Genomic DNA, 23,689 nt, shown 5'->3' on the forward strand with positions numbered 1-23,689 from the left:
TGTTGCCCGAAGCTCTTGGGAGGGGTTTTCTGTATATAACCCTTCTCTGCTGCTCTTCACGCTGACTGCTCCTCTGTCTACCTCAGTCCTCAGTCCAAACCACAAACCTCTCACGATGGCTCAACAACCAATCAGGTATGAAACACAACCACTCTATTCAGTAAAAACCCTTTTGGTGCCGATGTCGATTTGAACTTGTGTCAGTCTGACATTGCCTTGCTTTGTTTGTCATTTATCTTTACCTTTAAAGCAGTGCCTTGATATTGTATAAATGGAAAATGGAAGAATGGGAATGCAATGACTCTGATTTTTTGGGGGGTATTTATTGATTTATTCACTCTCTTCTGTTGTTCGCAAGCCTCCCTGCAAAGCTCATCAATGGCGGAGTTGCAGGACTGGTGGGTGTTACCTGTGTTTTCCCCATAGATCTTGCCAAGACAAGACTCCAGAACCAAAGAGGAAGCCAACGGGTCTACAAAAACATGTATGTTTTGCGCACCACATTTGGTTTATTTTAATTTAGGAATTTTTGTTTTGTCTCGTCCAATCCACTTTAAACTCTACACCGAATTGCAAGTTCACTCGACCATAAATAAGAAAGCATTTTCTTTGAAAGAGTAAGATAATTACCTGTTATGTACCAGAACACAATGTGAGTGTAAGGTGTGGAGCTTATTCAGGCTTCACGATTGTTTCAGAATGGTGACATAGCTCAGTAGACAATAACAGATCATTATCATTGTGATTAGGATGGACTGTCTGATAAAGACTGTTCGCTCTGAGGGATACTTTGGAATGTACAGAGGTAAGCAATTTTAAGTTGATTGAATTTTTAAAAGAAAAAAATAAATCTCTTGACGTTAATCTTTCCTAAAATCTAAAGCCATAGAAGGACATCTTCATAAAGCAACATAATTTGCAACACCTTTGCAACACCTTCCAACACCTGCCCGAGGCACTGACTTAAAATGAGTTGACTGAAATGGGTGTTGGTTTTGGCAGCATCTGTTTAATGCATGTTTTAGATGTTTAGATATACCGTAGTGAAAATTTGAAGTGGATCAATACCTTTCATCAAAGTTATACATGAACTTGAAGTTTGAACAATACCCATTCTTGTCTTAGAAAAACTTTGATGAACTTTTTTTTATCCACTTCAAATGTTGAATAAAGTTTGCAAAGTTTTGCATTTGCAAACAACTCTTTCAATATATAATAAAATATTTTTAAGCAGGAATTACATCCTTAGAACAACAAAATTAAAACATCTCTGTAGTGGTAAATATTTTTCATAGATCGACTCATAAGTTTTCTTCTTACAGGTGCAGCGGTCAACCTGACACTGGTAACCCCTGAAAAGGCCATCAAACTGGCCGCCAATGATTTCTTCCGTCAGCGACTCAGTAGGGGAGAGTACGTTCCCTCCGCGCATATCAAGAGATTGCACAGTACTTAAGATTAGTAACATGAAAAGTGGGTGAATGATACTCCCCTATGTTTCAGACTCAAGCTGAGCGTGTTTCAGGAAATGCTGGCTGGCTGCGGGGCAGGGATGTGTCAGGTTACTGTAACAACCCCCATGGAAATGCTCAAGATCCAGCTTCAGGATGCAGGACGACTTGGTGAGGCATAAACACTGACCCAAGTTCACTTTCTGGCATGCTGAATCTACCATTTTCAATAACATTAATGATGTACTCAGTCATCAAATCAGAGAATATTTCTGTAATGGAGTTCAGTTGTTATGAGAAGAAGGAGGCGGGAACCTTCTTCTTCTGTTCCTTCTGCTGGCCACACAAAACAGAAACAAAACACAACGTAAAATTGTCGTCGCTCCTCCTTTATGCTTCCGCCCCTCCGTGAGAGTTACGAGACAGTTGTGTCTCACAGGTGTCGCTCATTACCACTCACGCCACCGGCCTCACGCCACTCTCACGTCACTCGCCCTCGTCCGGCTCGCCACAATTTCAACATGTAATTCATGTCTCTTATTTAGTAGACTTGCAAGGTTTTCTTTGGGAAGGAACATATCTGACCGGCTGTGCCGTTTTTTTCCACATTCAGTGGCCCAGCAGAGGAAGTTACCCATGCTCCAAACTGTGAAACTTGGAACGGCCAGTCCAGTCCTGAACTGCTCCTACAGTGTGGGTCCTGTGTCTTCAACCAGGAGAGTGTCGGCCATTCAAATTACCCAGGAACTGCTTCGCACAAAGGGCATTCAGGGACTTTACAAAGGACTAGGTGCAACCCTCATGAGGTAAGACTCCATCCTGTAATGTAAATGGACAATCCATTCTAGGCAAAACTGTGGTTGGGGAAAACTATTAACACATCTAAGTACCACACACCTAAATAGAAGGTACTACAGTACCGCTAGCCTAAAAAACACAATAAATATTGGTGTAACACAGGGGTGTCCAATTTTGCTCCTGGAGGGCGACATACCAAGCTGATGGTCATCGTTGGCCAATGTCGTGCTGTTTTTGAGTGTTGGTCGGCTTCGTTTTTTTCACTGTTACACACCATTAGCGGTCGTTTTTTCTTGGGCCGATCCGGCATGTAGAATCGGCATCGGTCCATCGGTGAGAGAGAGAACTCTGATTGACTGTTCAGCTTAGTGAACGATTCATTGCACAAGAACAAAAGCAAACGTGATGATAGGAACAAAGAAGTAAAGACAGTACAGACTTAAAGGCACAGTTCACCCCAAAATGAAAATTCTGTCAGTATACTCACCCTCATGTTGTTTCAACCCTGTAAGACTTTTGTTCATCTTCGGAACACAAATTAAGATATTTTTGATTAAATCTGAGAGCTGGATCACTTCTCCATAGGCTTTTAAAGGGTTGAAACTTGCCTGCCCAGAAAAGTTATTAAAGACATAATTAAAATAGTCCAAGTGACTACAGCGGCTTGCATGTGATGTACAACACAGAAGCAGTACGTGAACTACGTTGAGGCCCAAGGAGAAGGAAATTAATAGTTGCGATAAAGTCGTTAATTTTGTTTGTTTGTTTTTTTTTTAGCAAAAAAAGTATTCTCGTTGCTTGATAAACTTAAGATTGAGCCACTGTTGTCACTTCAACATGAGGGTGAGTAATCACTGGCAGAATTTTCATTTTGGGGTGAACTATCCCTTTAAGGAGGTTTTAAGGTAACACCAGTGGTGGAGGAAGTATTGAATCTCAGTACTTAAGTAAAAGTAAAAATAACCAGATAAATATTTACTTTAGTAAAAGTAGAAGTAACACAATGACAACCATACTTAAGTAAAAAGTACCTGATTTTAAATGTACTTTAAGTATTAAAAGTAAAACTACTTGCATAACAATTTATTCTCTTAATGTCTATTTACTAATGATTAATAAAACATTTAATTCTAACTCATTTAACCTAATACTCCTATAATGATGTTCAATAATGATGGACAAAAAAAATGTTGTCACCATTTCTAAAACAAGCTTGCAATTAGGCAATATACACATCATGCTTCTCCTTATATGTTATTAACTATATTTGGCAGTAAACGTGATTAATTTATGGTGTAATTCTGAACCTCTGGGCTTGCCATAATCCTAACCAAACATATATTACACACGGTGTGTTTCCCTATATGCACGTAAAAACAAATTTTCGTGTATAAATTGCACGATAAACGCACTGCGTGCGAGACACATTTAGTTTATGTATCTATGGCAACCAAACGTCACTGGTGAGACAAACGTGCAACGGACGCACAGTCAGATTACGTTTTGGCAGGGGAAAAACTGATCAGAAAATGTAATGAAAATTTAACAGAAGTTGTAGAAATGTAGAGGAGTAGAAAGTGTAATAATTGCTGCAAAATGTAACGAAGTAAAAGTAAAAAGTATGCACTATTTATTCTACTTAAGTAAAGTAAAGTTACGTGAAAAATGTACTTAAGTAAAGTAACAAAGTATTTGTACTTCGTTACATTCCACCACTGGGTAACACAATCTTACCCAAGCATTCAAATGCGCAAATATTTTCATAACAACATGAGCCAAAGGGAATGAACAAAGTGATCAGAGTGATTGACATTAAAAATGGTAAGCTAGGGCTGCTTTGTTTAGAGTTGTAAATCTGCAGTCCAAGAGTCAGTTTCCCTTTTTTAATGACGAATATAGACTATTGATACCTGCTGATGTAGAAAGACACGGTATTTACTTACACGCAGGGGCAGACATGCTAGTTGTCAGTTACCTTAAGTCCTTTCAGTGTGTTCAAGCGCAGCTTTTGGGCTGAGACGACAGCAGGCGAGAATCGGCAATACACTCAGCTTCCATTGCCACTAGTTCTTTGTTGTGTCCCGGGCTTCATACATCTGCCTGGAAGTTTCTACTGATCCTGCAAGACCTTGGTTTTTGGTTTAGGTGTGTTTACTTAGGGCTGGAGCTAAACTCTGCTGAAAGGTGGGGTTACACTTTATTTCGAAAGTCACTTTAGACGTTCTACTAATTATAAGTAACTTTTCAACTACATGTCAAGTAACTCTAATTAGAGTATTAGTATATTATAGTAGACTGTTAGGTTATGGTTTAGGTGTTAGGCTTTGGGTTAGGAGAATAAGTTTACTTGTAGTCGCCAAGTTACTTATAGTCAGTTGAATGTCTGTTGGGTGTGATGGCGGACCACTGATAGCTGGACGTATTGGTTTACTTCTTTAACAAGCTATCCAATGCAAAGAAACTTGAATTGTACCTTTTTTGATGGATGAGATGGAATTTCAGCAGGTAGAAGGTTGATAAGCCGAGCAAGACAGGCAGCGGGCAGTTTTGTTTGTTGGTAGTATCAGACTGGATGGATTTCAGTAATCCAACAAACAATTGGTAGTTGATTGAAGAAAGGGTGTTAAAAGGCACAACTTAAATGTCAAAACTAATGTCCACGTAGTGTTCAATTGATTCAATAGCGTTTCGATAGCAAAGTAAAGAACTGTATGCTTGTACTTTCCTAAAGCTTCCTTTTTCCTTTCTTGTGTTTGAAAAAGTGAGAGGCGGCCATCTTTTTATTCAAACATTCTCACCAACGGGCTTTATGCCCAGCTGCACTACTTCCTGAATTTCAGCCAGCTCCTTGTTTCCTGTCTGCCATTATTGGCCAAATTGATTAATTCAGGTGTACCTGACCTCAGTAGTCATGGCAACAATAATCAGACACACCTGAATTAATCAATTTGGCCAATAATGGCAGACAGGAAACAAGGAGCTGGCTGAAGTTCAGGAAGTAGTGCAGCTGGGCATAAAGCCAACTGTCGAAATAAAAGTCCCTACAAAATAAAGGATCCTAAATCTAACAAAACATTCCAGTGCTCCAAAAGCACAACAATTTAGATTAAACCAAACTCAAAATAGCTCCTACAGTTGGGGGACCAACAAAATAAAGTGTTAGCAGATATTAAGCCGACAATCTACTAATACTCTAATGACAGTTAGTTGACATGTAGTTGAAAAGTTACTTAGAATGTTAGTAGAATGTCTAAAGTGGACTATCGAAATAAAGTGTTACCGGTGGCCCACCAAAAGCAGGATTGGACATCCCTGGTCAACTTGAACTTGTCCATAGATTAACATACATGTTTGTCCTCGAACAACATTGATATCAAACAATAATGGTAGAATGAGAGTCTTCAACAACTTTCTTAGTGGCCTATCATTCCTCTCAGATTTCCAGGGTAGGTTGGGGTTAGGACTGTAATTATTTGGGCAAATGACACTGATCAAGGAACTTCCAACAAGGTATCTCTCTAAAACAGACACTGGATCTTCTTCTTGCAGGGATATCCCCTTCTCTGTGATTTACTTTCCACTGTTTGCCCACATCAACCAGCTGGGCAAGACATCTGAGGGTGACGATGTGCCTTTTTACTGGTCTTTTATTTCGGGCTGTGTGGCTGGATGCACAGCGGCTGTGGCGGTCAGTCCTTGTGATGGTGAGTGTTCAAGATTGGCTGAACAACATGTGTTTGTGCAGATGTTAGTGTATTTGAAAAGACTAAGGTTGATCCATCTCTATCCAGTGGTGAAAACCCGGCTCCAGTCACTCAATAAAAGTGCCAATGAAGACACCTACAATGGCGTGTTAGACTGCATCAGGTATAGTATCCAGTAACTCGGAAAACGGACATTCTGAGATAGAGAATTAGTAACCATTTTGGTTTCGCTTCTGTTGTAGTAACGATGATTCCACTCTTCCTACAGAAAGATAATGCGTAAAGAAGGGCCAACTGCTTTCCTGAAGGGTGCCGGCTGCAGGGCGCTAGTCATCGCTCCACTCTTCGGAATTGCTCAAGTGGTTTATTTCATCGGTGTTGGAGAGTTCCTCTTAGGACAAAGCCCATTCAACCTTTACTCTGTCTAAACATCTCCACACTATGAAACCAACTGAATTAAACTTTAAAGACCAATGCTGCTATGATGCAACTAAATGTTTGAGAACAAACCAACCCGGTCACATGACATTTCGTAATATTTTATATGAGATGGTGGTATCGTGCAAATCTGGGTCATACAAAAACAGAAACCTACTTTAGTAATCTGGAAGGTTACATGATCCAAGTTAGAAGACATCACATGATTTCGCCATCTTGTGCAAATTATTAAGTGTTGCCATGAATGTGTGTTGAAACAAATGGTTTTCAAGGAAGATTGATAATGGCTTATGAGTTCAATTTAATGTCTTTACATGCTACCTTTGGCAGATTTAATATGCTTATTCAGGAAGCTATAGCATTGAACATGATAAGGTTTCTTTTTCTATTGGAAATGTATGGTCAGAAACAGTCAGATTTATCCTCAGTGAGGGTTGATTCGAAAGCTTAGTCATGATTCATGCACTCAAAGAGCCAGAAAATCTTGTAATATCTTTTTTTTCTATACACACGTCCTTCATTAACAGTTCTGTCCTAACTTTCTTGTGATGTTTTGAATATGCACAATATTATGTAGGCGCTGCTGATTAATGTGGATATTTGTATGGAGACATATCTAGAGGACATTGTTATACAATATACATGACTCTAAAGAGACAGAGAGATGGGAAGTTTGATTCCTGCAGAAGTGAGGTGAGAGTTTTACATTAACAGAATTAAAATACATTCTGTTCAACCTAAACTTGTTAAATTGTCATACTTAGATATTTTAAACATCTTGAACCTTTACCATTGAACCAAATGGTAATGGTTTGTTTGAACCAAATGGTAATCAAGCAGCTCACATGTGATTTGTTTGGGATTTACACATTGAAATAGAAGAAATAAGTAACTGAATAATGGTTTGACACAAGGACCATAACAAACTAAAACCAATGTGTGTTTTATTGTTAACTCCACAATGTTCCTAATTTTGTGGTTAGTGTGTGCAAATGCATTTAAAAAAAAAAAGTTTTTAAGTTTGTTTGGCTAGTCTATTTGCTACTATACACTGCTGAATAATTTGGATACTGTGTATAACGATACATTAAGCAAAACCCTTTTTAGGATGTAGTGAAGTATGTGAGTCTTTTCAATTTTAAAATAAATGTAAATTTTATATCAATATTTTTTCAAAATATTCAATCTGGTTTGTAATGGTATTAAAGGAGAACTCCGGGCAATTTTAACATTGAGCTTATTTTTTTGTACGCTTGGAACTCGATAATCGACTACTGTGGACTTCGATCGAAAACAGGAAGTAAATATGTGAGCTGGCTGAAATAACATCATTTTTATTAATATCTTTCACATCTGCTGCAGTCAGATTGACCGTGGTCACTCTTAATAACACCACTCACATGGCTGTGCACTTGTAACAACAAATCAAGGATGTTAGGAGGCTAAAAGCAGGCTTATATCATGCCCCAATGAAGACAACAGGGTGCTAATTTTAAAAAGAGAATAACACGTTGTAAGCAACACCGATTTTATTTGTGTCTGTACTGACAGCACTCCAAATGTATAAAAAAAGAGCTCAATGTTAAAATTGACCGGAGTTCTCCTTTAAGAGATCATGTGAAAGACCAAAAAACGAACTCTAACAAAACTAATTTAGTTTTTTTTTTTTATAAAAAAATGACATGGAATTCATTCATTAGTAGTGCAGTGGTTGTACTTAAGCCTGTCAACAAATTGTATCCATAAAGGGATACTCCACTTTTTTGTAAATAGGCTCATTTTACCACTCCCCCAGAGTTAAACAGTTGGGTTTTACCGTTTTCTAATGTATTCAGACAATTTTCGGATTTTTCGAAGAATATCAGTAACCAGACAGTTTCTGGTCTCATTGACTTCCATGGTATATATTTTTTTTTTCTACTATGGAAGTCAATGAGACCAGAAACTGTCTGGTTACTGATATTCTTCTAAAAATCAGAAAATCGGCTGAATGGATTCGAAAACGGTAAAACCCAACAGTGGGGGAGTGGTAAAATTAGCCTATTTCCAAAAAAAGTGGAGTATCCATTTAAGTCTGGGCAGTATTGAAATATAACACTTGCATTTACAGTAATACATTTTAAAATTCAAAGAATGGCATGTGTTGCAGTAGTGTAAAGGAAACTCACACATATACAGACATGTGAAGTGCTTGGTGAGTGTTAACTAAGAGCACATCTGAGCAAGTGAAAAGTGCACACTGTGCAGTGTAGCTGAAACTTTAGCCTGCGTGTGATTCTGCCCAAGAGCTTCCTGCGCAGCTGACGTGCAATTCATGTCAGAAAGTTTAGACAAAGTCTTGACTAGTACATGATCAATTGTAGCTAGCAGTGTAATTTACAATATTTTTTTTTCAAACTTCTGTATTTAAAAGCACATTTTTTAAAAAAACTTACAAAAACTCTAGAAGATAATAATGAAGAATAAACATCTGTGGCAAGAAATATAAATAGTGACACCAAATTGTTACATTTTTTATATACATTATACACGTTTCATATCAACTCTTCATTTTCATTTACATTTTTTTTTTATGTAAATATTTGGTCAGAAATTAAAATTTGATGAGACGTTGTAGAACTAATTGGTGGGCCTAACTAATGTGGAGAAAAAAACAAAACAAAAACGTTTTGATCTGTAGAATGAATGGAGTAGTAAAACCATTACTTTTCACCTTATGACTGCAAGCTGGAGCCAAATTCTTTCCCTCTCTCACACGCACACACACACACACACAACTCAAGCCTGTCATGTGATACAACATTGATTCAAGACTGTGCTACTAATATTTCAGTGCCTTCCATTGCAGTCAGTTAAAAAGACAACCAGTGGTGATGTTATGTGCTGAGGGGCCCCACTAAGGTCCTGTGGTGCACTGTATATCCTACTCGTTTTGCTTGGGAAAGTGCACTCACCCATGCTCCAATAAAAATCTTTAATGGATGGTCCTATTTACATGGTACAACTTCTCTGCTACATGTCACTGGTGATATAAAATCTGAAAAAAAACAAACAAAACAAACAAAAAAAAAACCCCACAAGACTCAGAAACTTCAAACAAGTTTATTTGTTCTCGTGCTGCAATTTTCCTGAGACACGCGAACGCTATTTTTGAACTTGTTCTCCAGAAAATAAATTAAACACACAAATTATAAACACTAACATCAAAAAACTGCAGTGTTATGTTTACAGTACAAACAATCTCTACATCGTTTACACAAATTGTAAGAATGACACATTAAAAATTGTTTACAACACAGTCTCAAAAGCTACATGCTCCATTCTAGTTATTTTACAGTCTGAACAACCACAGACGGGTTGCCGTTGGGTATGAGGACAGAACTACTTCAACATTAAATGTGAACGAAACACTTGTTTCATGCGTTACTCTCTGTTAGCATCGACTACGACGTATCCCAATCGCTACTCTAATGCCACTTCAGCTTGAGGAACTTCAGCAGTGATGCACCAGCAGAAATATATCTGACCAACCAATGGCTATCCCATTATAAATAATAAAAAAGAGAGATTTTGTCCCATTTCCAATCCTTCATGGAAAAAGAATATTTCAACAAAATATTAAAGGATTAGTTCACTTCAGAATTACAATTTTCTTGTAATTTAATCACCCCCCGACATGTCACGGAAAACATTCCAGGATTTTTATCCATATAATGGACTTCAATGGGGCACAACGGCAAAAAGGTCCAAATTGCAGTTTCAAAGACTCTACACGATCCCAGCCGAGGAATAAGGTTCTTATCTAGCCAAACCATCTGTCATTTTCTAAAAAAGGAAACATTTATATACTTTTCAACGATAAATGCTCATCTTGCACTAGCTGTGATGCGCCACGCATCACGTAATCATGTTGAAAGGTCAAGCGTGACGTAGGTGGAAGTACAGACCTAGTGTTTACAAATCAAACGTGCCAAGACTAAGTCAAGCGGCATTTACAACAAAATAAAACAAAAGGTAAAACAATGTTGTCGGAAGATGTTGAGCTTTTCGCCCTACCCTACATTTATGAACCGAAATATGCGATTAAAAAAAGAAAACCATCAGTTGACCCTTATTCCTCTGCTGGGATTGTGTAGAGCTCTTTAAAGCTGCATTGAAACTTAAATATTTTCCCCGAAGAAAGAAAGACATGAACATCTTGAATGACGTTAGGAAATTTTAATTCTGACTGAATGAACCCTTTAAGTTGTCTTTTCGGACAAATTAAAGAAGGCACCTTAATATTCAAATGCAAAAAACACAAAATAAAAAACACTGGCCAAAGCTGCCTCTATACACACCAACCGCACAATACAGATCTTCACGATCACTATGACTATGAAACTCTCACACAGATATGTACACAGAAATGGTAGTAACACAAAAGTGTTCATTTCAGTTTGGAGACCATTTTGAATTTGATCATTTGAAGTTGAAGGGTAGTTGATGGAAAAAAAAAAACCATCAAAATTTTAAGGTTAAAATGTTTGGGTTCAAAAGTGTGAGACGTTGTTGAAAATCAGGAAAACAAAATCTAATTAAAACCTCAAAATACGCCATATGGTGCAGATGTACCTTGAGTGACCTGAGTTCGTGCCCTGGCTCGAAGTCCTTTCCCGATCCTATTTCCCTCTCTCATTACTTCCTGTCTTAACTCCATGGTCCTATCCAATAACATACAAATTTTACAAATCTACATTTTATAAAAGAACGTGATATTGTAGAAAGGAATTCACATGGCCAATCTAATATGAGGTCACCAAATTCACATGTAATTTATTCATGCATTTCATATAAATTTGGAAGTTTTCGAAGTAGCATGCCAACCTTAAGGATGCTGCTTGGACTGCTATCAACTGGTGAATGAATCAAACAAATGATTCATATGCTATTCGTGTCTGATCCATTTCGTATTCACAGCGCAGATGGTTGTACGCAACCACAGACAGACAGTATAAGGCACCAGATGAGTCTTTACTTATAGATACAGGCATAAAATAACCACACCACAAGATCCACAGCGAGAAAGAGTGGATTTGGCTCCATCGAGCCCCAGAAGACCAGGCGTTATCAGCTGTTGCATAACAGAAGCCTCGCCAGAGTTCAATCGCAAGAAAGCGGAGCTGGAACTGTGTTGGTGTGACGTGGAAAGGAAATTTACTTACTGAACAAAAATGCAAGGATTCCTCTAAAGATCTCCAGCATGCGAGATTAGGGCTTTCTGTGCATATGTGTGTCGTTTTGATCATTCATAAATGTTCAATCTCTTGGTGACAAAGAAGACTGCTTTCTTTGTGTATAAACATTAAGTGAAAGGCATCAGTCAGTGGGTCTTCTTACCGTTCCCACCAGCCGTGGATTTGCCACAGAATCCCTGGCATCACATTACATAATATTTTTATCTGACATGTGAAGCCACACAGCAACAGCCAAGAATAGCATGAAAATGCAGATCAGCGTGCACTAAAACTGAACTCACAATCTGAATTATATTATTAACACATTTTTTTTTTTTTTTTGTCGCAATTGGAAACTCCAGCTCGGCACCTAACCAGTAGGCATTAAATAATGATAACCCAGAAATTTGAAAGGGTTAAAACCGGATTATGTGTACAGGATTGTGGACATGGAGTTTGCTTTCAGCTCCTGAGTTTATAGGATGGCAGAAGAACCCCTTGAACTTGGTTGGAATGTTATTGTTGTATATGCGTGTAAGGCCGAGGAAGACTGTGCTAGATCACCTCCCTGCTGTTCCGGATTGCACAGCATAGGACCATACTGAAGATCATCCCAATAATCTGTAAAGAGAGAAGATGTTACACATACACAAAGTTGTACATGACACTGTTTGCTTCCTTAATATTTATCTCTAATCTTACTACTGTATACTGTAGGTGCACATTAACTGATCGCAACACAAATTTTAGCAGAGAATTTACCGTCAAAAGTCATTATTGGGTTAAATGAGAAAAACATAAAATATACATTACAAAAAAAAAAATAGCTTTTGAAAAAAAAACATTGTATTTGATTAAACAGAGAATGTATTACTGTTTAATAAATTCAGTAATTCTGTTTGCCATTAGCCATCATCCCACCCTGTTTAAAATCTGCTACCATCATCCCTGTTCCTAAGAAAGCAACCACAAATAACTTAAATAATTACAGGCCGGCAGCACCAATTGACCTATGGCTAAGCCACGCCCCCTCCACTCACTCGGACATACAGTCAACATTCGGGCACGGGCGCTATGGCAGACATTTCACAGGAGGCAATTGGTGATTTTTGGAGACAGAAAGATTATATGCCATCTTGAAGTCACCTAAAGGGCCTTAACTATGCATTTGAGGGTTATATTAATAATTTTATTGTTGAGAAGGTCGATGAAAACCCAGATAGCAAACTGACATTGAATCAACGTGGAAATATGACATTGAAACAACGTTGATCTGACATAGTTTTGCTCATCGAATTAACGTTGAACCAACGTCAGACGCGTCATTCTTTCAAAACTAACGGAAAATCAACTTGAAATCAACGCGTTGTTTCAACGTTATGAAAGCAAACCAATTTTCGATTTTGATTTAGCTTTGAAGAATGCCGCGTCTGACGTTGGTTCAACGTTAATTCGATGAGCAAAATCAACGTTGTTTCAATGTCATGAGAGACGTCGTTTCCACGTTGATTCAATGTCAGTTTGCTGTCTGGGAAGCTTCAGCTCCAGGCAAAAATGTACAGCTAACAGTGTAAAAACATTCACATACACAGTATTTCCCAACCCTGTTCCTGGCGGCACACCAACACTGTGCGTATTCTTTGTCTCCCTAATCAAACACACCTGATTCAACTCATCAGCTCATAATCAGATGGGTTAATGAGTTGATGAGTTGAATCAGGTGTGTTTGAAAAAGGAGACAATAAATACACGCATTGTTGGTGTGCCGCCAGGAACAGGGTTGGGAAATACTGCTCTAGACTATACAGTTTCTAATAATTAAAGTGTTCAAGTGGTGATATTGCACTTTGACATACTGCACATTACATAAGACAGCAGAATAGACAGAAGAGAGACTGGAATAAAAATAATAAATGTAGTTAAATAATGTGACTGGAGTAGTATTTTAACCTTTGCCTTTAGTGCATTTTTGAGTTTAGAGTCCGGATTGCCACTGGAAAGAAGCTGTCCTTTAGTCTTGTGGTACAAGTCTCCAGGAACAGGGTTGGGAAACACTGCTCTAGAGTGTATTTCTTTTTGTGGTTATATGGTTGTCTGGTTATAAGGTTATATGCATGTCTTTCCAAGATCATTCAGGTGCAGTGCTTCTAATATCGTTGTATGCAAATACAATGACAATACGTGCTTTCAATTCAAGATGGAAATAAAAATGTGCTAAATTGACTACATTGAAATATTAGAATTTACCATGACTCCTGCGATTCCGATTCCCACATAACCGACGATGAAGAGCTTACTGTTGAAAAACTCTTGAATGGCCACGTCACATTTCTGCAGACAGTGAGACAGACTGATAGTATGTTTCTTTTAGTGTGTACCGTGTCCTTCTACACCAGTGGTTCCCAAACTTTTTCTGCCTGGCCCCCCTTTTGTAGAAAAAATATTTTAAACTGTCAGAGCTTTGGAGTATGTCAGAAATAACACGGGGCATCAGTTTACTCTCTGGGATTTTGTTGTGACGCACCACATCTAGTGTAGACAGCCTCACTGATTAAAATGGTTTCTATTTGCTATTGAGTTGCGCTGCTTGTGTCTGGTGTAGTTGTTTACAGGAGTAGTTCACTTTAAAAATAAAAAAAAACTTTTGCTGATAATTTTCTCACCCCCATGTCATCCAAGATATCCATGCCATTCTTTCTTCAGTCGTAAAGAAATTAAGATTTTTGATGAAAACATCCCAGGATTTTTCTCCATATAATGGACTTCAATGGGAACCAAACGGTTCAAGGTCCAAAAGACAGTTTCAGTGCAAACTGTTCAAAGGGCTTTCAGAACAATTTCAGACGATGAATAAGGGTCTTATCAAGCGAAACGATCGCTCATTTAAAAGAAAAAATAATAAAGTTTAAATTTTATAAGCTCAAATGGTCACCTTTCTCTGTTAGGGTTAGGGTGTGATGCGCGTTCGTGACTCTCCTATTCGAAATCGTTCATCAAAATGAACGAATCTTTTCCCGAGTCAATTCGTTCATTCCGTTCGTTGAATGAACCAAATGACACGAAAAAAGATTCGTTCATTTTCGTTCAGGGTCTTATCAAGCGATCGTTTCGCCTGATAAGACCCTTATTCATCGTCTGAAATTGTTTAAAGCCCTTTGAACACTTTGCACTGAAACTCTCTTTTGGACCTTGAACTGTTTGGTTCCCATTGAAGTCCATTATATGGAGAAAAATCCTGGAATGTTATCATCAAAAACCTTAATTTCTTTTCGACTGAATAAAGAAAGACGTGGACATCTTGGATGACATGGGGGTGAGTAAACTATCAGCAAGTTTTTTTTCAAAGTGAACTACTCTTTTAAGTAGATTTAATATCTTTATGTTTACCTGGCAGTGGCAGTTTTTCACAAACTTGTCCATTCTTATTGCAGAACCATGAATCATTCATTTATACTTTTACACGGCTCCCAGCAATACTCAATTCTGATTCTTAAATCACGCTATCCATGGCGCGGTCTATAATTGAACGACAGCAACCACTACTACTGATAACACACTGCTCTAGTGGGTACTGTGAGACATTTTGAAATAATAAAATATGTCAAATTAATATTTTGTGTTTAATCATGTGGCAAGTATCCGGATAATAAGCAGGAAAATTTTGCAGTGGGGTCTTGTATCATTCCGCAGGTTTCTTTTACATAACAATTTGCCAGGGATGGACTAACGGCCAGGGCACTAGACCAGAGTGGCGGCCCGGACAAGCTGGTGGGGGGTGATGATGGGGGTTGGGGCGACCTGTCAACAACACCACCCATACGCAATGAGAAATTGGAGTGCTACGCTACATCGTTAAACCCATACGCAATGGGAAATCGGAGCACTAGCGCACGACCGTTTCATAACCCGTCCCTGCTAACTGTACACTATCCCGTGCCCCCCTATGTATAACTCTGCACCACCCAGTTTAGGAACCACTGTTCTACATAATTCATTTTCAGTCACACTAACTTTCAAATTCTAAACATACTGGTATTTACCAAACAAACTTTCTACTTATTGCATCAGAAATCCTCACCTGGATTGATTCGTTTTCTTGACACAAATTGGGCGTTGAAGGTGAGCCACAGCAGTTCAGCTGCAGATGTGAAACATGACAAATTCAATCACTCATGACAAGGTTGGGCAAATATACAACCATTATATTATATTTAGTATATTAGTGTTGTTAGTGTGAACTGAAACCATTTAAAACCGATAGTTTTTAAAAAAAGCTAAAAAATACAGTAAAATAATAATACTAGATGAGATACTAATTCAAAATTATATTAATAAATACTGTATAAGTAATACAAAATAGCAGTGATTTATATTTCAACATATGACTCTAAATACTACGACATTTCAAAAATAAACATTGTCTCAAGCTAAACTTTTATATTTATTCTTCCTGATTAAATCAACAAAGAGACACACAAATAATTTAATAAAAGTGTAAACTCACAATGATGTGGTAGGACTGGACAGTTGTATTGCTGTTGGTGTCTTGGGCTGAGTCGTCATAGAATTGTTTTATTTCCTCAATGATCTAAATGACACATTAATAACAATGAGTCGGAAACGTCAGACTAATATAATTTCAAAATGAACTCTGATTCAACACATTTCCAGTTTTGTAGTACCTTATCTTTGTTGAGAAATCCAAACACTCCTGCTGCAACTTCTGCTCCAAAGATGACTAGAAGACAGGCGAAAAACTGCCAGGCAAGAGAGACATAGCACCTGGGTTACTTCTACTTTATTCTCCATATTTTTTATTAAATTAAGATGCTAGTTGTTTTTTTGAAATTGAAATGTTTAAAACAGCATAAGCATCAGATAATTGTATTTGATCAATTTTGTGATGTTTGTGGTATTAGTTCATTTGTCTCAATCTAAAACATTCCATCCTGTTGGAAAAATTACACATTTAGTACACGGTTATCAAGATATTAAAAATGGTTAAAAATATATAAAATTAATTTAAAGTTGACATCCTGTCAGTTTCTCACTGAGCATTTTCTTTGAGCAATATTGTTTTGTTAAATTAGAAGAATGAGCACTTACCAATCCCAGCAGGCACTGAGACTCCCTCACAGCACCACAGCAGCCGAAGAAGCCCACCAGCATCACCAGACCCCCGGCCGCAATGAGGATATAAACCCCTGCGCAGGACACAAGGATAAAGCAACAGTTAACAAATCACATGACAGGTAATACAAAGACCAGAACATTGGTTATACTAAAACAACAATATTTATTTTAAAAAATATTTCACATATTTATTAATCTCAAAGAGATGATGGATGTTTTTAAAGCATTTTGTCATGTTGTCAAGGCAATTTCCCACCATTAACAAAGCTTGAGGGTTTAAGTGAAGAAATTAAGATTTAATTATTGTAATCTTACTACTGTAAAGTAAAATAATGAATATTCAGTACTTATTACAGTGCAGTTTTATATGATAAAATAGTACTGATAGTTGTATATAATATACAGTAGCCTATAAACATTAGCTAACAATTAAAGATAACAGCACAATATACTAAACACTAAAAATGTTACCTTTTATTTTGTTTAAAATTTAAATACTAGCAATAATGCAGATTTTAAATGATGAACTTCCAAGTAGTCCTGTTCCATCGGAGAAACTGCCACTAATGTGAATGTGAACGCTAAAGAATTACTTTCTCCAGGTATACGCCTTATTCACGGCAGCGCCATCTTTGATTTTTAATGAGAATGAAAGCGAGGCTGTGAGGGATAGACTTGCATCTCTTCAATGGGCTGTACTGTTATTTAATGTGTTTTCAGATTGTTCTGCTCATGAAACACTGGAAAAATATCTTTCCAAGAAATGTCAGTTGACAAAAAAACTCCAGACAATGTAAGCTGTGGAAAATTGTATGTAATCTAGCCGTTTTATTCAGCTTTTTACAGCGGATGCCATTGGAAACACGGTAAGTCTATCCCTCACAGCCTCACTTTCATACCTGTCATGGCGCTGCTCTGAATAAGGTCTATTAGACCTCTCACGGTTAGGTGGCTGTAGTGAAGCGCACAACTCAGTAGATACTCAAACAGATCTTTAATCCAATAATCAACACAAAATGAACAGGAGAATCAGTATGGGATAACACAACCACATAATCACAGAGAAAGTAAAACAATACAGGACAAAGAACAGACTGAAACTGAGGGCTTAAATACACAGGGTAAAACAAAGGAACTAACGCATTAATTAACAAGGTACCAGGTGAGAGGGAATTAAAAGGATACCCAGCGATCGGGGGGTGTGGCCTAATTCAAGGCTTTTCGCAAACAACTTTTTTTTCAAAAATTCTTAATTTTATGTTGCCATTACAATTATTTTACTGCTCCTGATTGCGTCAGAGCCGCAAGATCCCAAATCGTAAATATCAAACATGAGATCTTGTCTCACTGTGGAAATGCTACTGCAATCGACAGACGGTCCGGAAGAATCTTCTAGTGTGCATTCGGAGAATTATAATGCTAAAAATCGGTTGAAACTGTCTGTGGTCTCCACAGTTTAAAAATCCTCTACTGTGTCCCAGACCTTAGACAAGACACAACAACCCTGACAAGACCTCTTTGTCTTGACATTGAGTAATTGTTTCAGGAAACAGCTTCATCAAGCCAAAGAGGATGCTTACAGAGGTGGGGATAAAATATTGTATAACCAGGCCAGAAACAGACTAACAAAGAAGATCAGAGTGGCTGAAAGAAGCTACTCTGAAAAGCTGAACCCCCCCCCCCAAAAAAAACAAACAAACAAACAAACAATTCTCAGCCAACGACCCGGCAACAACCAACAAATGGCTGAGGATCTGAAAGTGTTTTACTGTCGATTTGAAAAGCCAGCTCACACCCCACACCCGCTCTGACCTGCTCTTCACACATTCCCCAACACCTCCTGCAACCCCCTCCTGCTATTCAACTTAAGGTCTGTGTGTAGGACGTGAGCCGAGTTAAAAACCCCCCCAGAATATCATGATTTCCATTACACGGGAGTAGATGTTAAACTTCATGCTGATTTATACTCGGCTTTCGCTAAGATAAGCACAAACTAAGACCTAGCCTTACAGTAAACTATGCTTCTCCATCCATTTACACTTCTTTCCATATGGTGGTGCGACTCCCCTTCTGTCCGGCGTTAATGGCTGCAGTGTACTTGGCGCGTCAGCACACAAGACAGCTGCAACTACAGTATGGTCTCCCCAGTGGACCAACACGACAACCACTTGGATTGAGCTGAGTAGGGGGCATCTCTAGGGTCTTCAAGTGGGCACTTAGTGTTTTAAACTTAAAAACTTAGTGTTTCGTCGACTTGCCCACGACACCTCAAGAGGGCTCGATAGTGACTCTGGCGTCCCAGGGTCAGCCCCCTCCTTCCCCCACTCAACTCAGCCCAGCTTACTGACCTCTACATCCCTCCTGTTGCTGAGGTTGACCTAACCACAATCTCAAATCTTTCCGCAACCCAACCATACGCGCCAACCCGTTTGACTAAGGCTGTCAAGCCCCACTATCGTCGTTAAAGCAGTTTCAGTGGCAACGGTTCCGTATGGCACACCACCTACCGCAAAACATAATATCTGCCCAAACACCACCCGTCATTCACGCAATATACACAGAAACGTGATGACTGTAATTACTATGCAACCTATACAAATGAACCAACCGACTCTTCAAGTTTTTCAAGAATTCAATGAAACCATAGCGTGGCGTACTGTACACAGCCAGTTTCTGCTCCTTTCTGCTGCTTCAGATAAGTTCTTACTGTTGCAACGCAACTCTTGGCCACTGAATCCGACGTCTTTGAGGAACCTTGTAGAGTGTGTCACAAATCCTTGACCACCCACTTCCACTGGATAAACCTGGTCTCTCCATCCTCAGTTGAACAATGCATGCTGATACAAACCATAAAACAATATCTGGTCGAAGGTTAGTGGTGGCAATCTCAGGTGGAAAAATAAGCCGTTGATCAAGATCAGCCAGCATCTTCCAGTCCGTAGCAGCTTCCAGTTGTCCTGGGTGAGAATTGGTGTTAACACCTTTTCTTGGTGGTTGCTCGCCTGGGCAGAGGAATATTGTCTTCTGCGTGTGATGTTTTGCAAGAACAGGCGGCAACTTATTGGTCATACTATGCTTGCTTTCCAATGCTAAGTAGTCTGTAGTCTTGTAGTCTGTGTTGTTTATGGGTATGTGTATGTGGGGTTTACCTGTTGTATGACCTGTATGTTTACCTGGCTGCAAGGTAAGTTTCCCTCAGGGGACAATAAACTGAAACTGAACTAAAGCCAAACATCGCAGTACTTGGTCATGGCGCCAAGTAAACCGACCTTGGGTAAGAGCCACCTTACATCCTGTCAGAATGTGCCTTAATGTGGCAGGTGATGAACACAAAGGACAAGAGGGATCCTCTCCTACCAAGAGGTTTAGGTTCTGCGGTGATGGAAGAACATCATATGTTGACCTAATAAGGAAACTGATCCTACTCTCTTCCATTGACCAAAGGTCTTGCCTGCCCATCTTGCGTTGTTCCACACTCTCCCATCTCATCCACTCTCCCTGCTTGGCCTGGGAAATGGCATTTATACACCTCATCCTCTCCTCCTGCTTTCACACCTCTTTGACTACCAGCTTCCTTCTTTGAGCTGGGACTGTCTTGTGCCCCCAAAAAACATCATACATCATTGAACTTCATGACTACAGACCTGATGCTCTCAAATCAGTGGTCATGATGTCATTTGTTGGCCAACGTGAAGGACATCACTGGACTCTTGCAAACAGGTCTGTGGATGATGCAGTCAGCATGGGACTGCACTATATCCTGCAACATCTTGACAGACTTGGGACGCAAGGATCTTATTTGTGGATATCAGTTCGGCTTTCAACACCATCAAACCAAATCTTTTATCATACAACCTGATCCTGCTTTTCATGCCCACCTCAATCTGTCAGCTTTCTGACAGATAAGCAGCAGCTAGTGAGAAACTCACATCCAGGACCCACACTATCAGCACTGGTGCTCCTCAGGGTCACATCACCCCACTGCTCTTCTCACTGTACACAAATAACTGCACCTCTAAAGACCACTCACTCAACTGGCTGACAGGTGCAGTCATACCAACCTGGAGCTGAACACGCTCAAAACAGTGGAGATGATCGTGGACTTCAGGAGAAACACCCCAGCACCGTGGCAGCAGTGAGTCATTCAGGTTCATGGGTGACACCATCTCTCAGACCTGAAGTGGGACAATCACAGAGACTCCAGAGTGAAAAATCCCAGCAGAGGTTGAACTTCCTTCGCCAGCTGAGCCACAGGAGCTGCTGACACAGTTCTACTCGGCCAACATTGAGTCTGTCTTCTAGACTTCAATAACTGTCTGGTTTGGTGGCCAAAGACATCAGAGGACGGTTCGGGTTCGGACTGCTGAGAGGATCATTGACGCCCCCCAGTCCAACCTCCAGACCCTGTACTCTTCCATAGTGAGGAAACAGGCAGGTAAAATCATCACACACTCTACTCATTTGAACTGTTGTTGTCCAGACAGTGCCTCAGATCACTAGGCATGGGGACAGTTCCTTCCCACAGGCTATTTCCCTCTTAAACAGTTAAATGTGCATTATCCTTGTAAATTCATTAAGTCCTATTATTCACAATACTGTAAATATGTCCATTATCTGTACACTTTTTAATGACTAATCCTATGTGTCTTTATACTTTTATTTATTTATTCTTAAATTTTATTATGTGAATATTCTGGAAGCTTCAATACCAAGGTAAATACACTTTTGTGTCCAAGCACACTTGGTAATAAAGCTGATTGTTCTTTCTGATTGTTCGGTAGGAAGTAATATAACCAGATCACCAGCAGAGGGAAGCACAAGCGTTATACGAGTCCTTTTGTGAGATGACAGCATGTTTTTGAGAACAGCGAGACCGCACACAACACTCAAAGATGATGTCATTAACTTTCACTCCAGCCTCTTCCATTATCTTATTATCCTCATTAGAGAAAATAGAAAGAGGGCAAGGGGTGCATTAATTCCCATCTGCCCCAACAACAGAGATATGGCTGACAGGTTTAACATCCTCAGACTCTAGCCTGAAAATGTAATCGAGAGACATAAGCTCTTTAGTTTATGATGAGTTCTTCCTGAGCCATTGTAATTATGCCACATGAGACCTGGGCAGGTGGGAAGTCTGGAAATGAGATATAAACTCTCTTGAGAGAGAGAGAGGGCGAGAGAGAGAGAAAGGGAGAGGGAGGAATATTGCCTCCCTTTTTATTATGTAGTATAAAAAAATTACAGATGTTGATAATTATTAGTGCTTTCAAAGTCATGCTTTATGATATTCCTTAAACATTCTGGTCAGGGTATTAACAGTTTCAAAAGTTGGATGTTTGGATGTCTTTTGGATGTTTTTAGTGAAGTCTCATGCTCACCAAGACTTCATTTATTTAATCAACATACAGCAAAACACTAATATTGTTATCGATTGTACTAACTTACATTAGCATACACTTTGGTTTGTATACTGTACTATGTACTATACTATGAATATGTACATGTATACCATGAGTTTTTGGTTGTTTATGGGTCAAATAACTTCAAGCTTAATTTTATTGAGCAGACTGTTGGATATTTAGCCAATTTCACAAGCAAGTAGGCCACAAATACAAAGCTATAGGTAATCACAGCCTTGTTGGTATTTTGAAAAGTGTGATATTTATATTGAACAGTTCCCTGAGTGATAAAAACATAGCACAGCACTCCTCAACAAGTGGCATGATTTAAGGTTTCATTAATTTCTTTAATACAAATAATCCTTAGGTTTAATGATTAGGAGCTACTATAACCTCGGTAGGAGAAACGGACCTTTGCAAACATCTCTAAACAGAAGTATAAAAAAATAAAAACTTTGAAATTTCCTTGGGCTGAGAGTGTACTAAAGCTCAAAAGCATCTCAACAATATCTCATGAAAAAAAAGGAGAGCAAATTAGAGCTGAACCTAAAATAAAGCGTGACAGAAAGAGTGGAAACAACTTTCATCTTCCCTCATGACTAAAAACAATCTTGTCACATGCTGGTAATATTTACACCGTTGCCACAGCCGTGGAAAGGACCATACTTTGTCATTGCTAACTCTATAATCGAAAAGTCATGTAAAATGTGTGTGTGTGTGTGTGTGTGTGTGTGTGTGTGTTTGTGTAGACTGAGAGGACTATGAAGCCTAAACTGGTCACTGTCAGCAATGTCAGATGGTTTATTCCAGCGATTAAGGTTTGGCAGGTTAGCATGGTCCCGTTAACCCCTTCTGTAAAAACATCTTTCTTTATCTATGGCCATTCCAAATTATTGAAGTATTATGACAAAATATAATTAAAGCAGTGTGCATATACTGCAACAGTTTAATGTAAAAGTTGGAATTATGTAGTCTATAAAGTCTATAATATTTAAGTCTATACACATATTTGTATGTGGGTTATATTTGCATTTAAATGTGACAAACAAATTGTAATAAGTGTGTGTGTGATGCCTTCAAGTTATCATGTGGTTTTATGAGGGTTGGAACTCTTCATCTGAGCTGATGATGAGCTAAAACGATTGTTGGTTTAACTTAAAATAAGTTACCTGGTTGCCTTAACATTTCGAGTGCACTGGAATTAAAAATGTGAGTTAATACAATGAAGGAGATTGGTTTAATTAACTGAAAATCTAAATATTATGTTATATGAACCACATGAATTACTTAAGTTGATTTGACAAAGAAACAAGTTGTGATATATATATATATATATCACAACTTGTTTCTTTGTCAAATCAACTTAAGTAATTCATGTGGTTCATATAACATAATATTTATATTTATTTATATATATATATATATATATATATATATATATATATATATATATACAGTTTTTGTGACTTTGTGACTGAGACATTAGGTCATGCTCTTTCACGCTGGCCTCTCTTCACAGCTTTAAGTACTAAAAGCCACAAATGAGG

General features: G+C 38.6%; 2 protein-coding genes across 2 annotated transcripts in view; one reads left to right on the forward strand and one right to left on the reverse strand.

Annotated features, from left to right (window-relative positions):
- Nucleotides 1–7,410, forward strand: slc25a55b (solute carrier family 25 member 55b). Its single transcript, XM_039663996.2, has 9 exons — nucleotides 1–135; nucleotides 359–484; nucleotides 750–805; nucleotides 1,323–1,413; nucleotides 1,504–1,622; nucleotides 2,065–2,257; nucleotides 5,799–5,953; nucleotides 6,041–6,116; nucleotides 6,222–7,410. Exons 1-9 carry the CDS (start codon nucleotides 116–118, stop codon nucleotides 6,379–6,381), a joined length of 996 nt encoding a protein of 331 aa, XP_039519930.2. The 5' UTR covers nucleotides 1–115; the 3' UTR covers nucleotides 6,382–7,410.
- Nucleotides 7,411–9,474: 2,064 nt separating this feature from the next.
- Nucleotides 9,475–23,689, reverse strand: part of tspan2b (tetraspanin 2b) — a 29,723-nt gene continuing 15,508 nt past the window's right edge. Inside the window, exons 3-8 of the mRNA XM_039663997.2 lie at nucleotides 16,714–16,811; nucleotides 16,290–16,364; nucleotides 16,112–16,195; nucleotides 15,686–15,745; nucleotides 13,855–13,938; nucleotides 9,475–12,228 (exon numbers count right to left, since the gene is read on the reverse strand). Of these exons, the coding sequence (XP_039519931.2) occupies nucleotides 12,163–12,228; nucleotides 13,855–13,938; nucleotides 15,686–15,745; nucleotides 16,112–16,195; nucleotides 16,290–16,364; nucleotides 16,714–16,811 (467 nt within the window). The 3' untranslated portion in view covers nucleotides 9,475–12,162. The remainder of the gene's footprint in view (nucleotides 12,229–13,854; nucleotides 13,939–15,685; nucleotides 15,746–16,111; nucleotides 16,196–16,289; nucleotides 16,365–16,713; nucleotides 16,812–23,689) is intronic.

The sequence above is a fragment of the Pimephales promelas genome, chromosome 20, assembly GCF_988280905.1.
Source record: "Pimephales promelas chromosome 20, fPimPro1.hap1.1, whole genome shotgun sequence".
In the NCBI taxonomy this organism is placed as follows: domain Eukaryota; kingdom Metazoa; phylum Chordata; class Actinopteri; order Cypriniformes; family Leuciscidae; genus Pimephales; species Pimephales promelas.

What these genes read in the sequence shown, in the direction of transcription:
- slc25a55b (XM_039663996.2), top strand. Translation starts at nt 116, where the DNA reads ATGGCTCAACAACCAATCAG. An exon ending in ATACTTTGGAATGTACAGAG is followed by an intron (nt 806 to 1,322) that starts GTAAGCAATTTT and finishes TTCTTCTTACAG; the next exon opens with GTGCAGCGGTCAACCTGACA. An exon ending in CTAGGTGCAACCCTCATGAG is followed by an intron (nt 2,258 to 5,798) that starts GTAAGACTCCAT and finishes TTCTTCTTGCAG; the next exon opens with GGATATCCCCTTCTCTGTGA.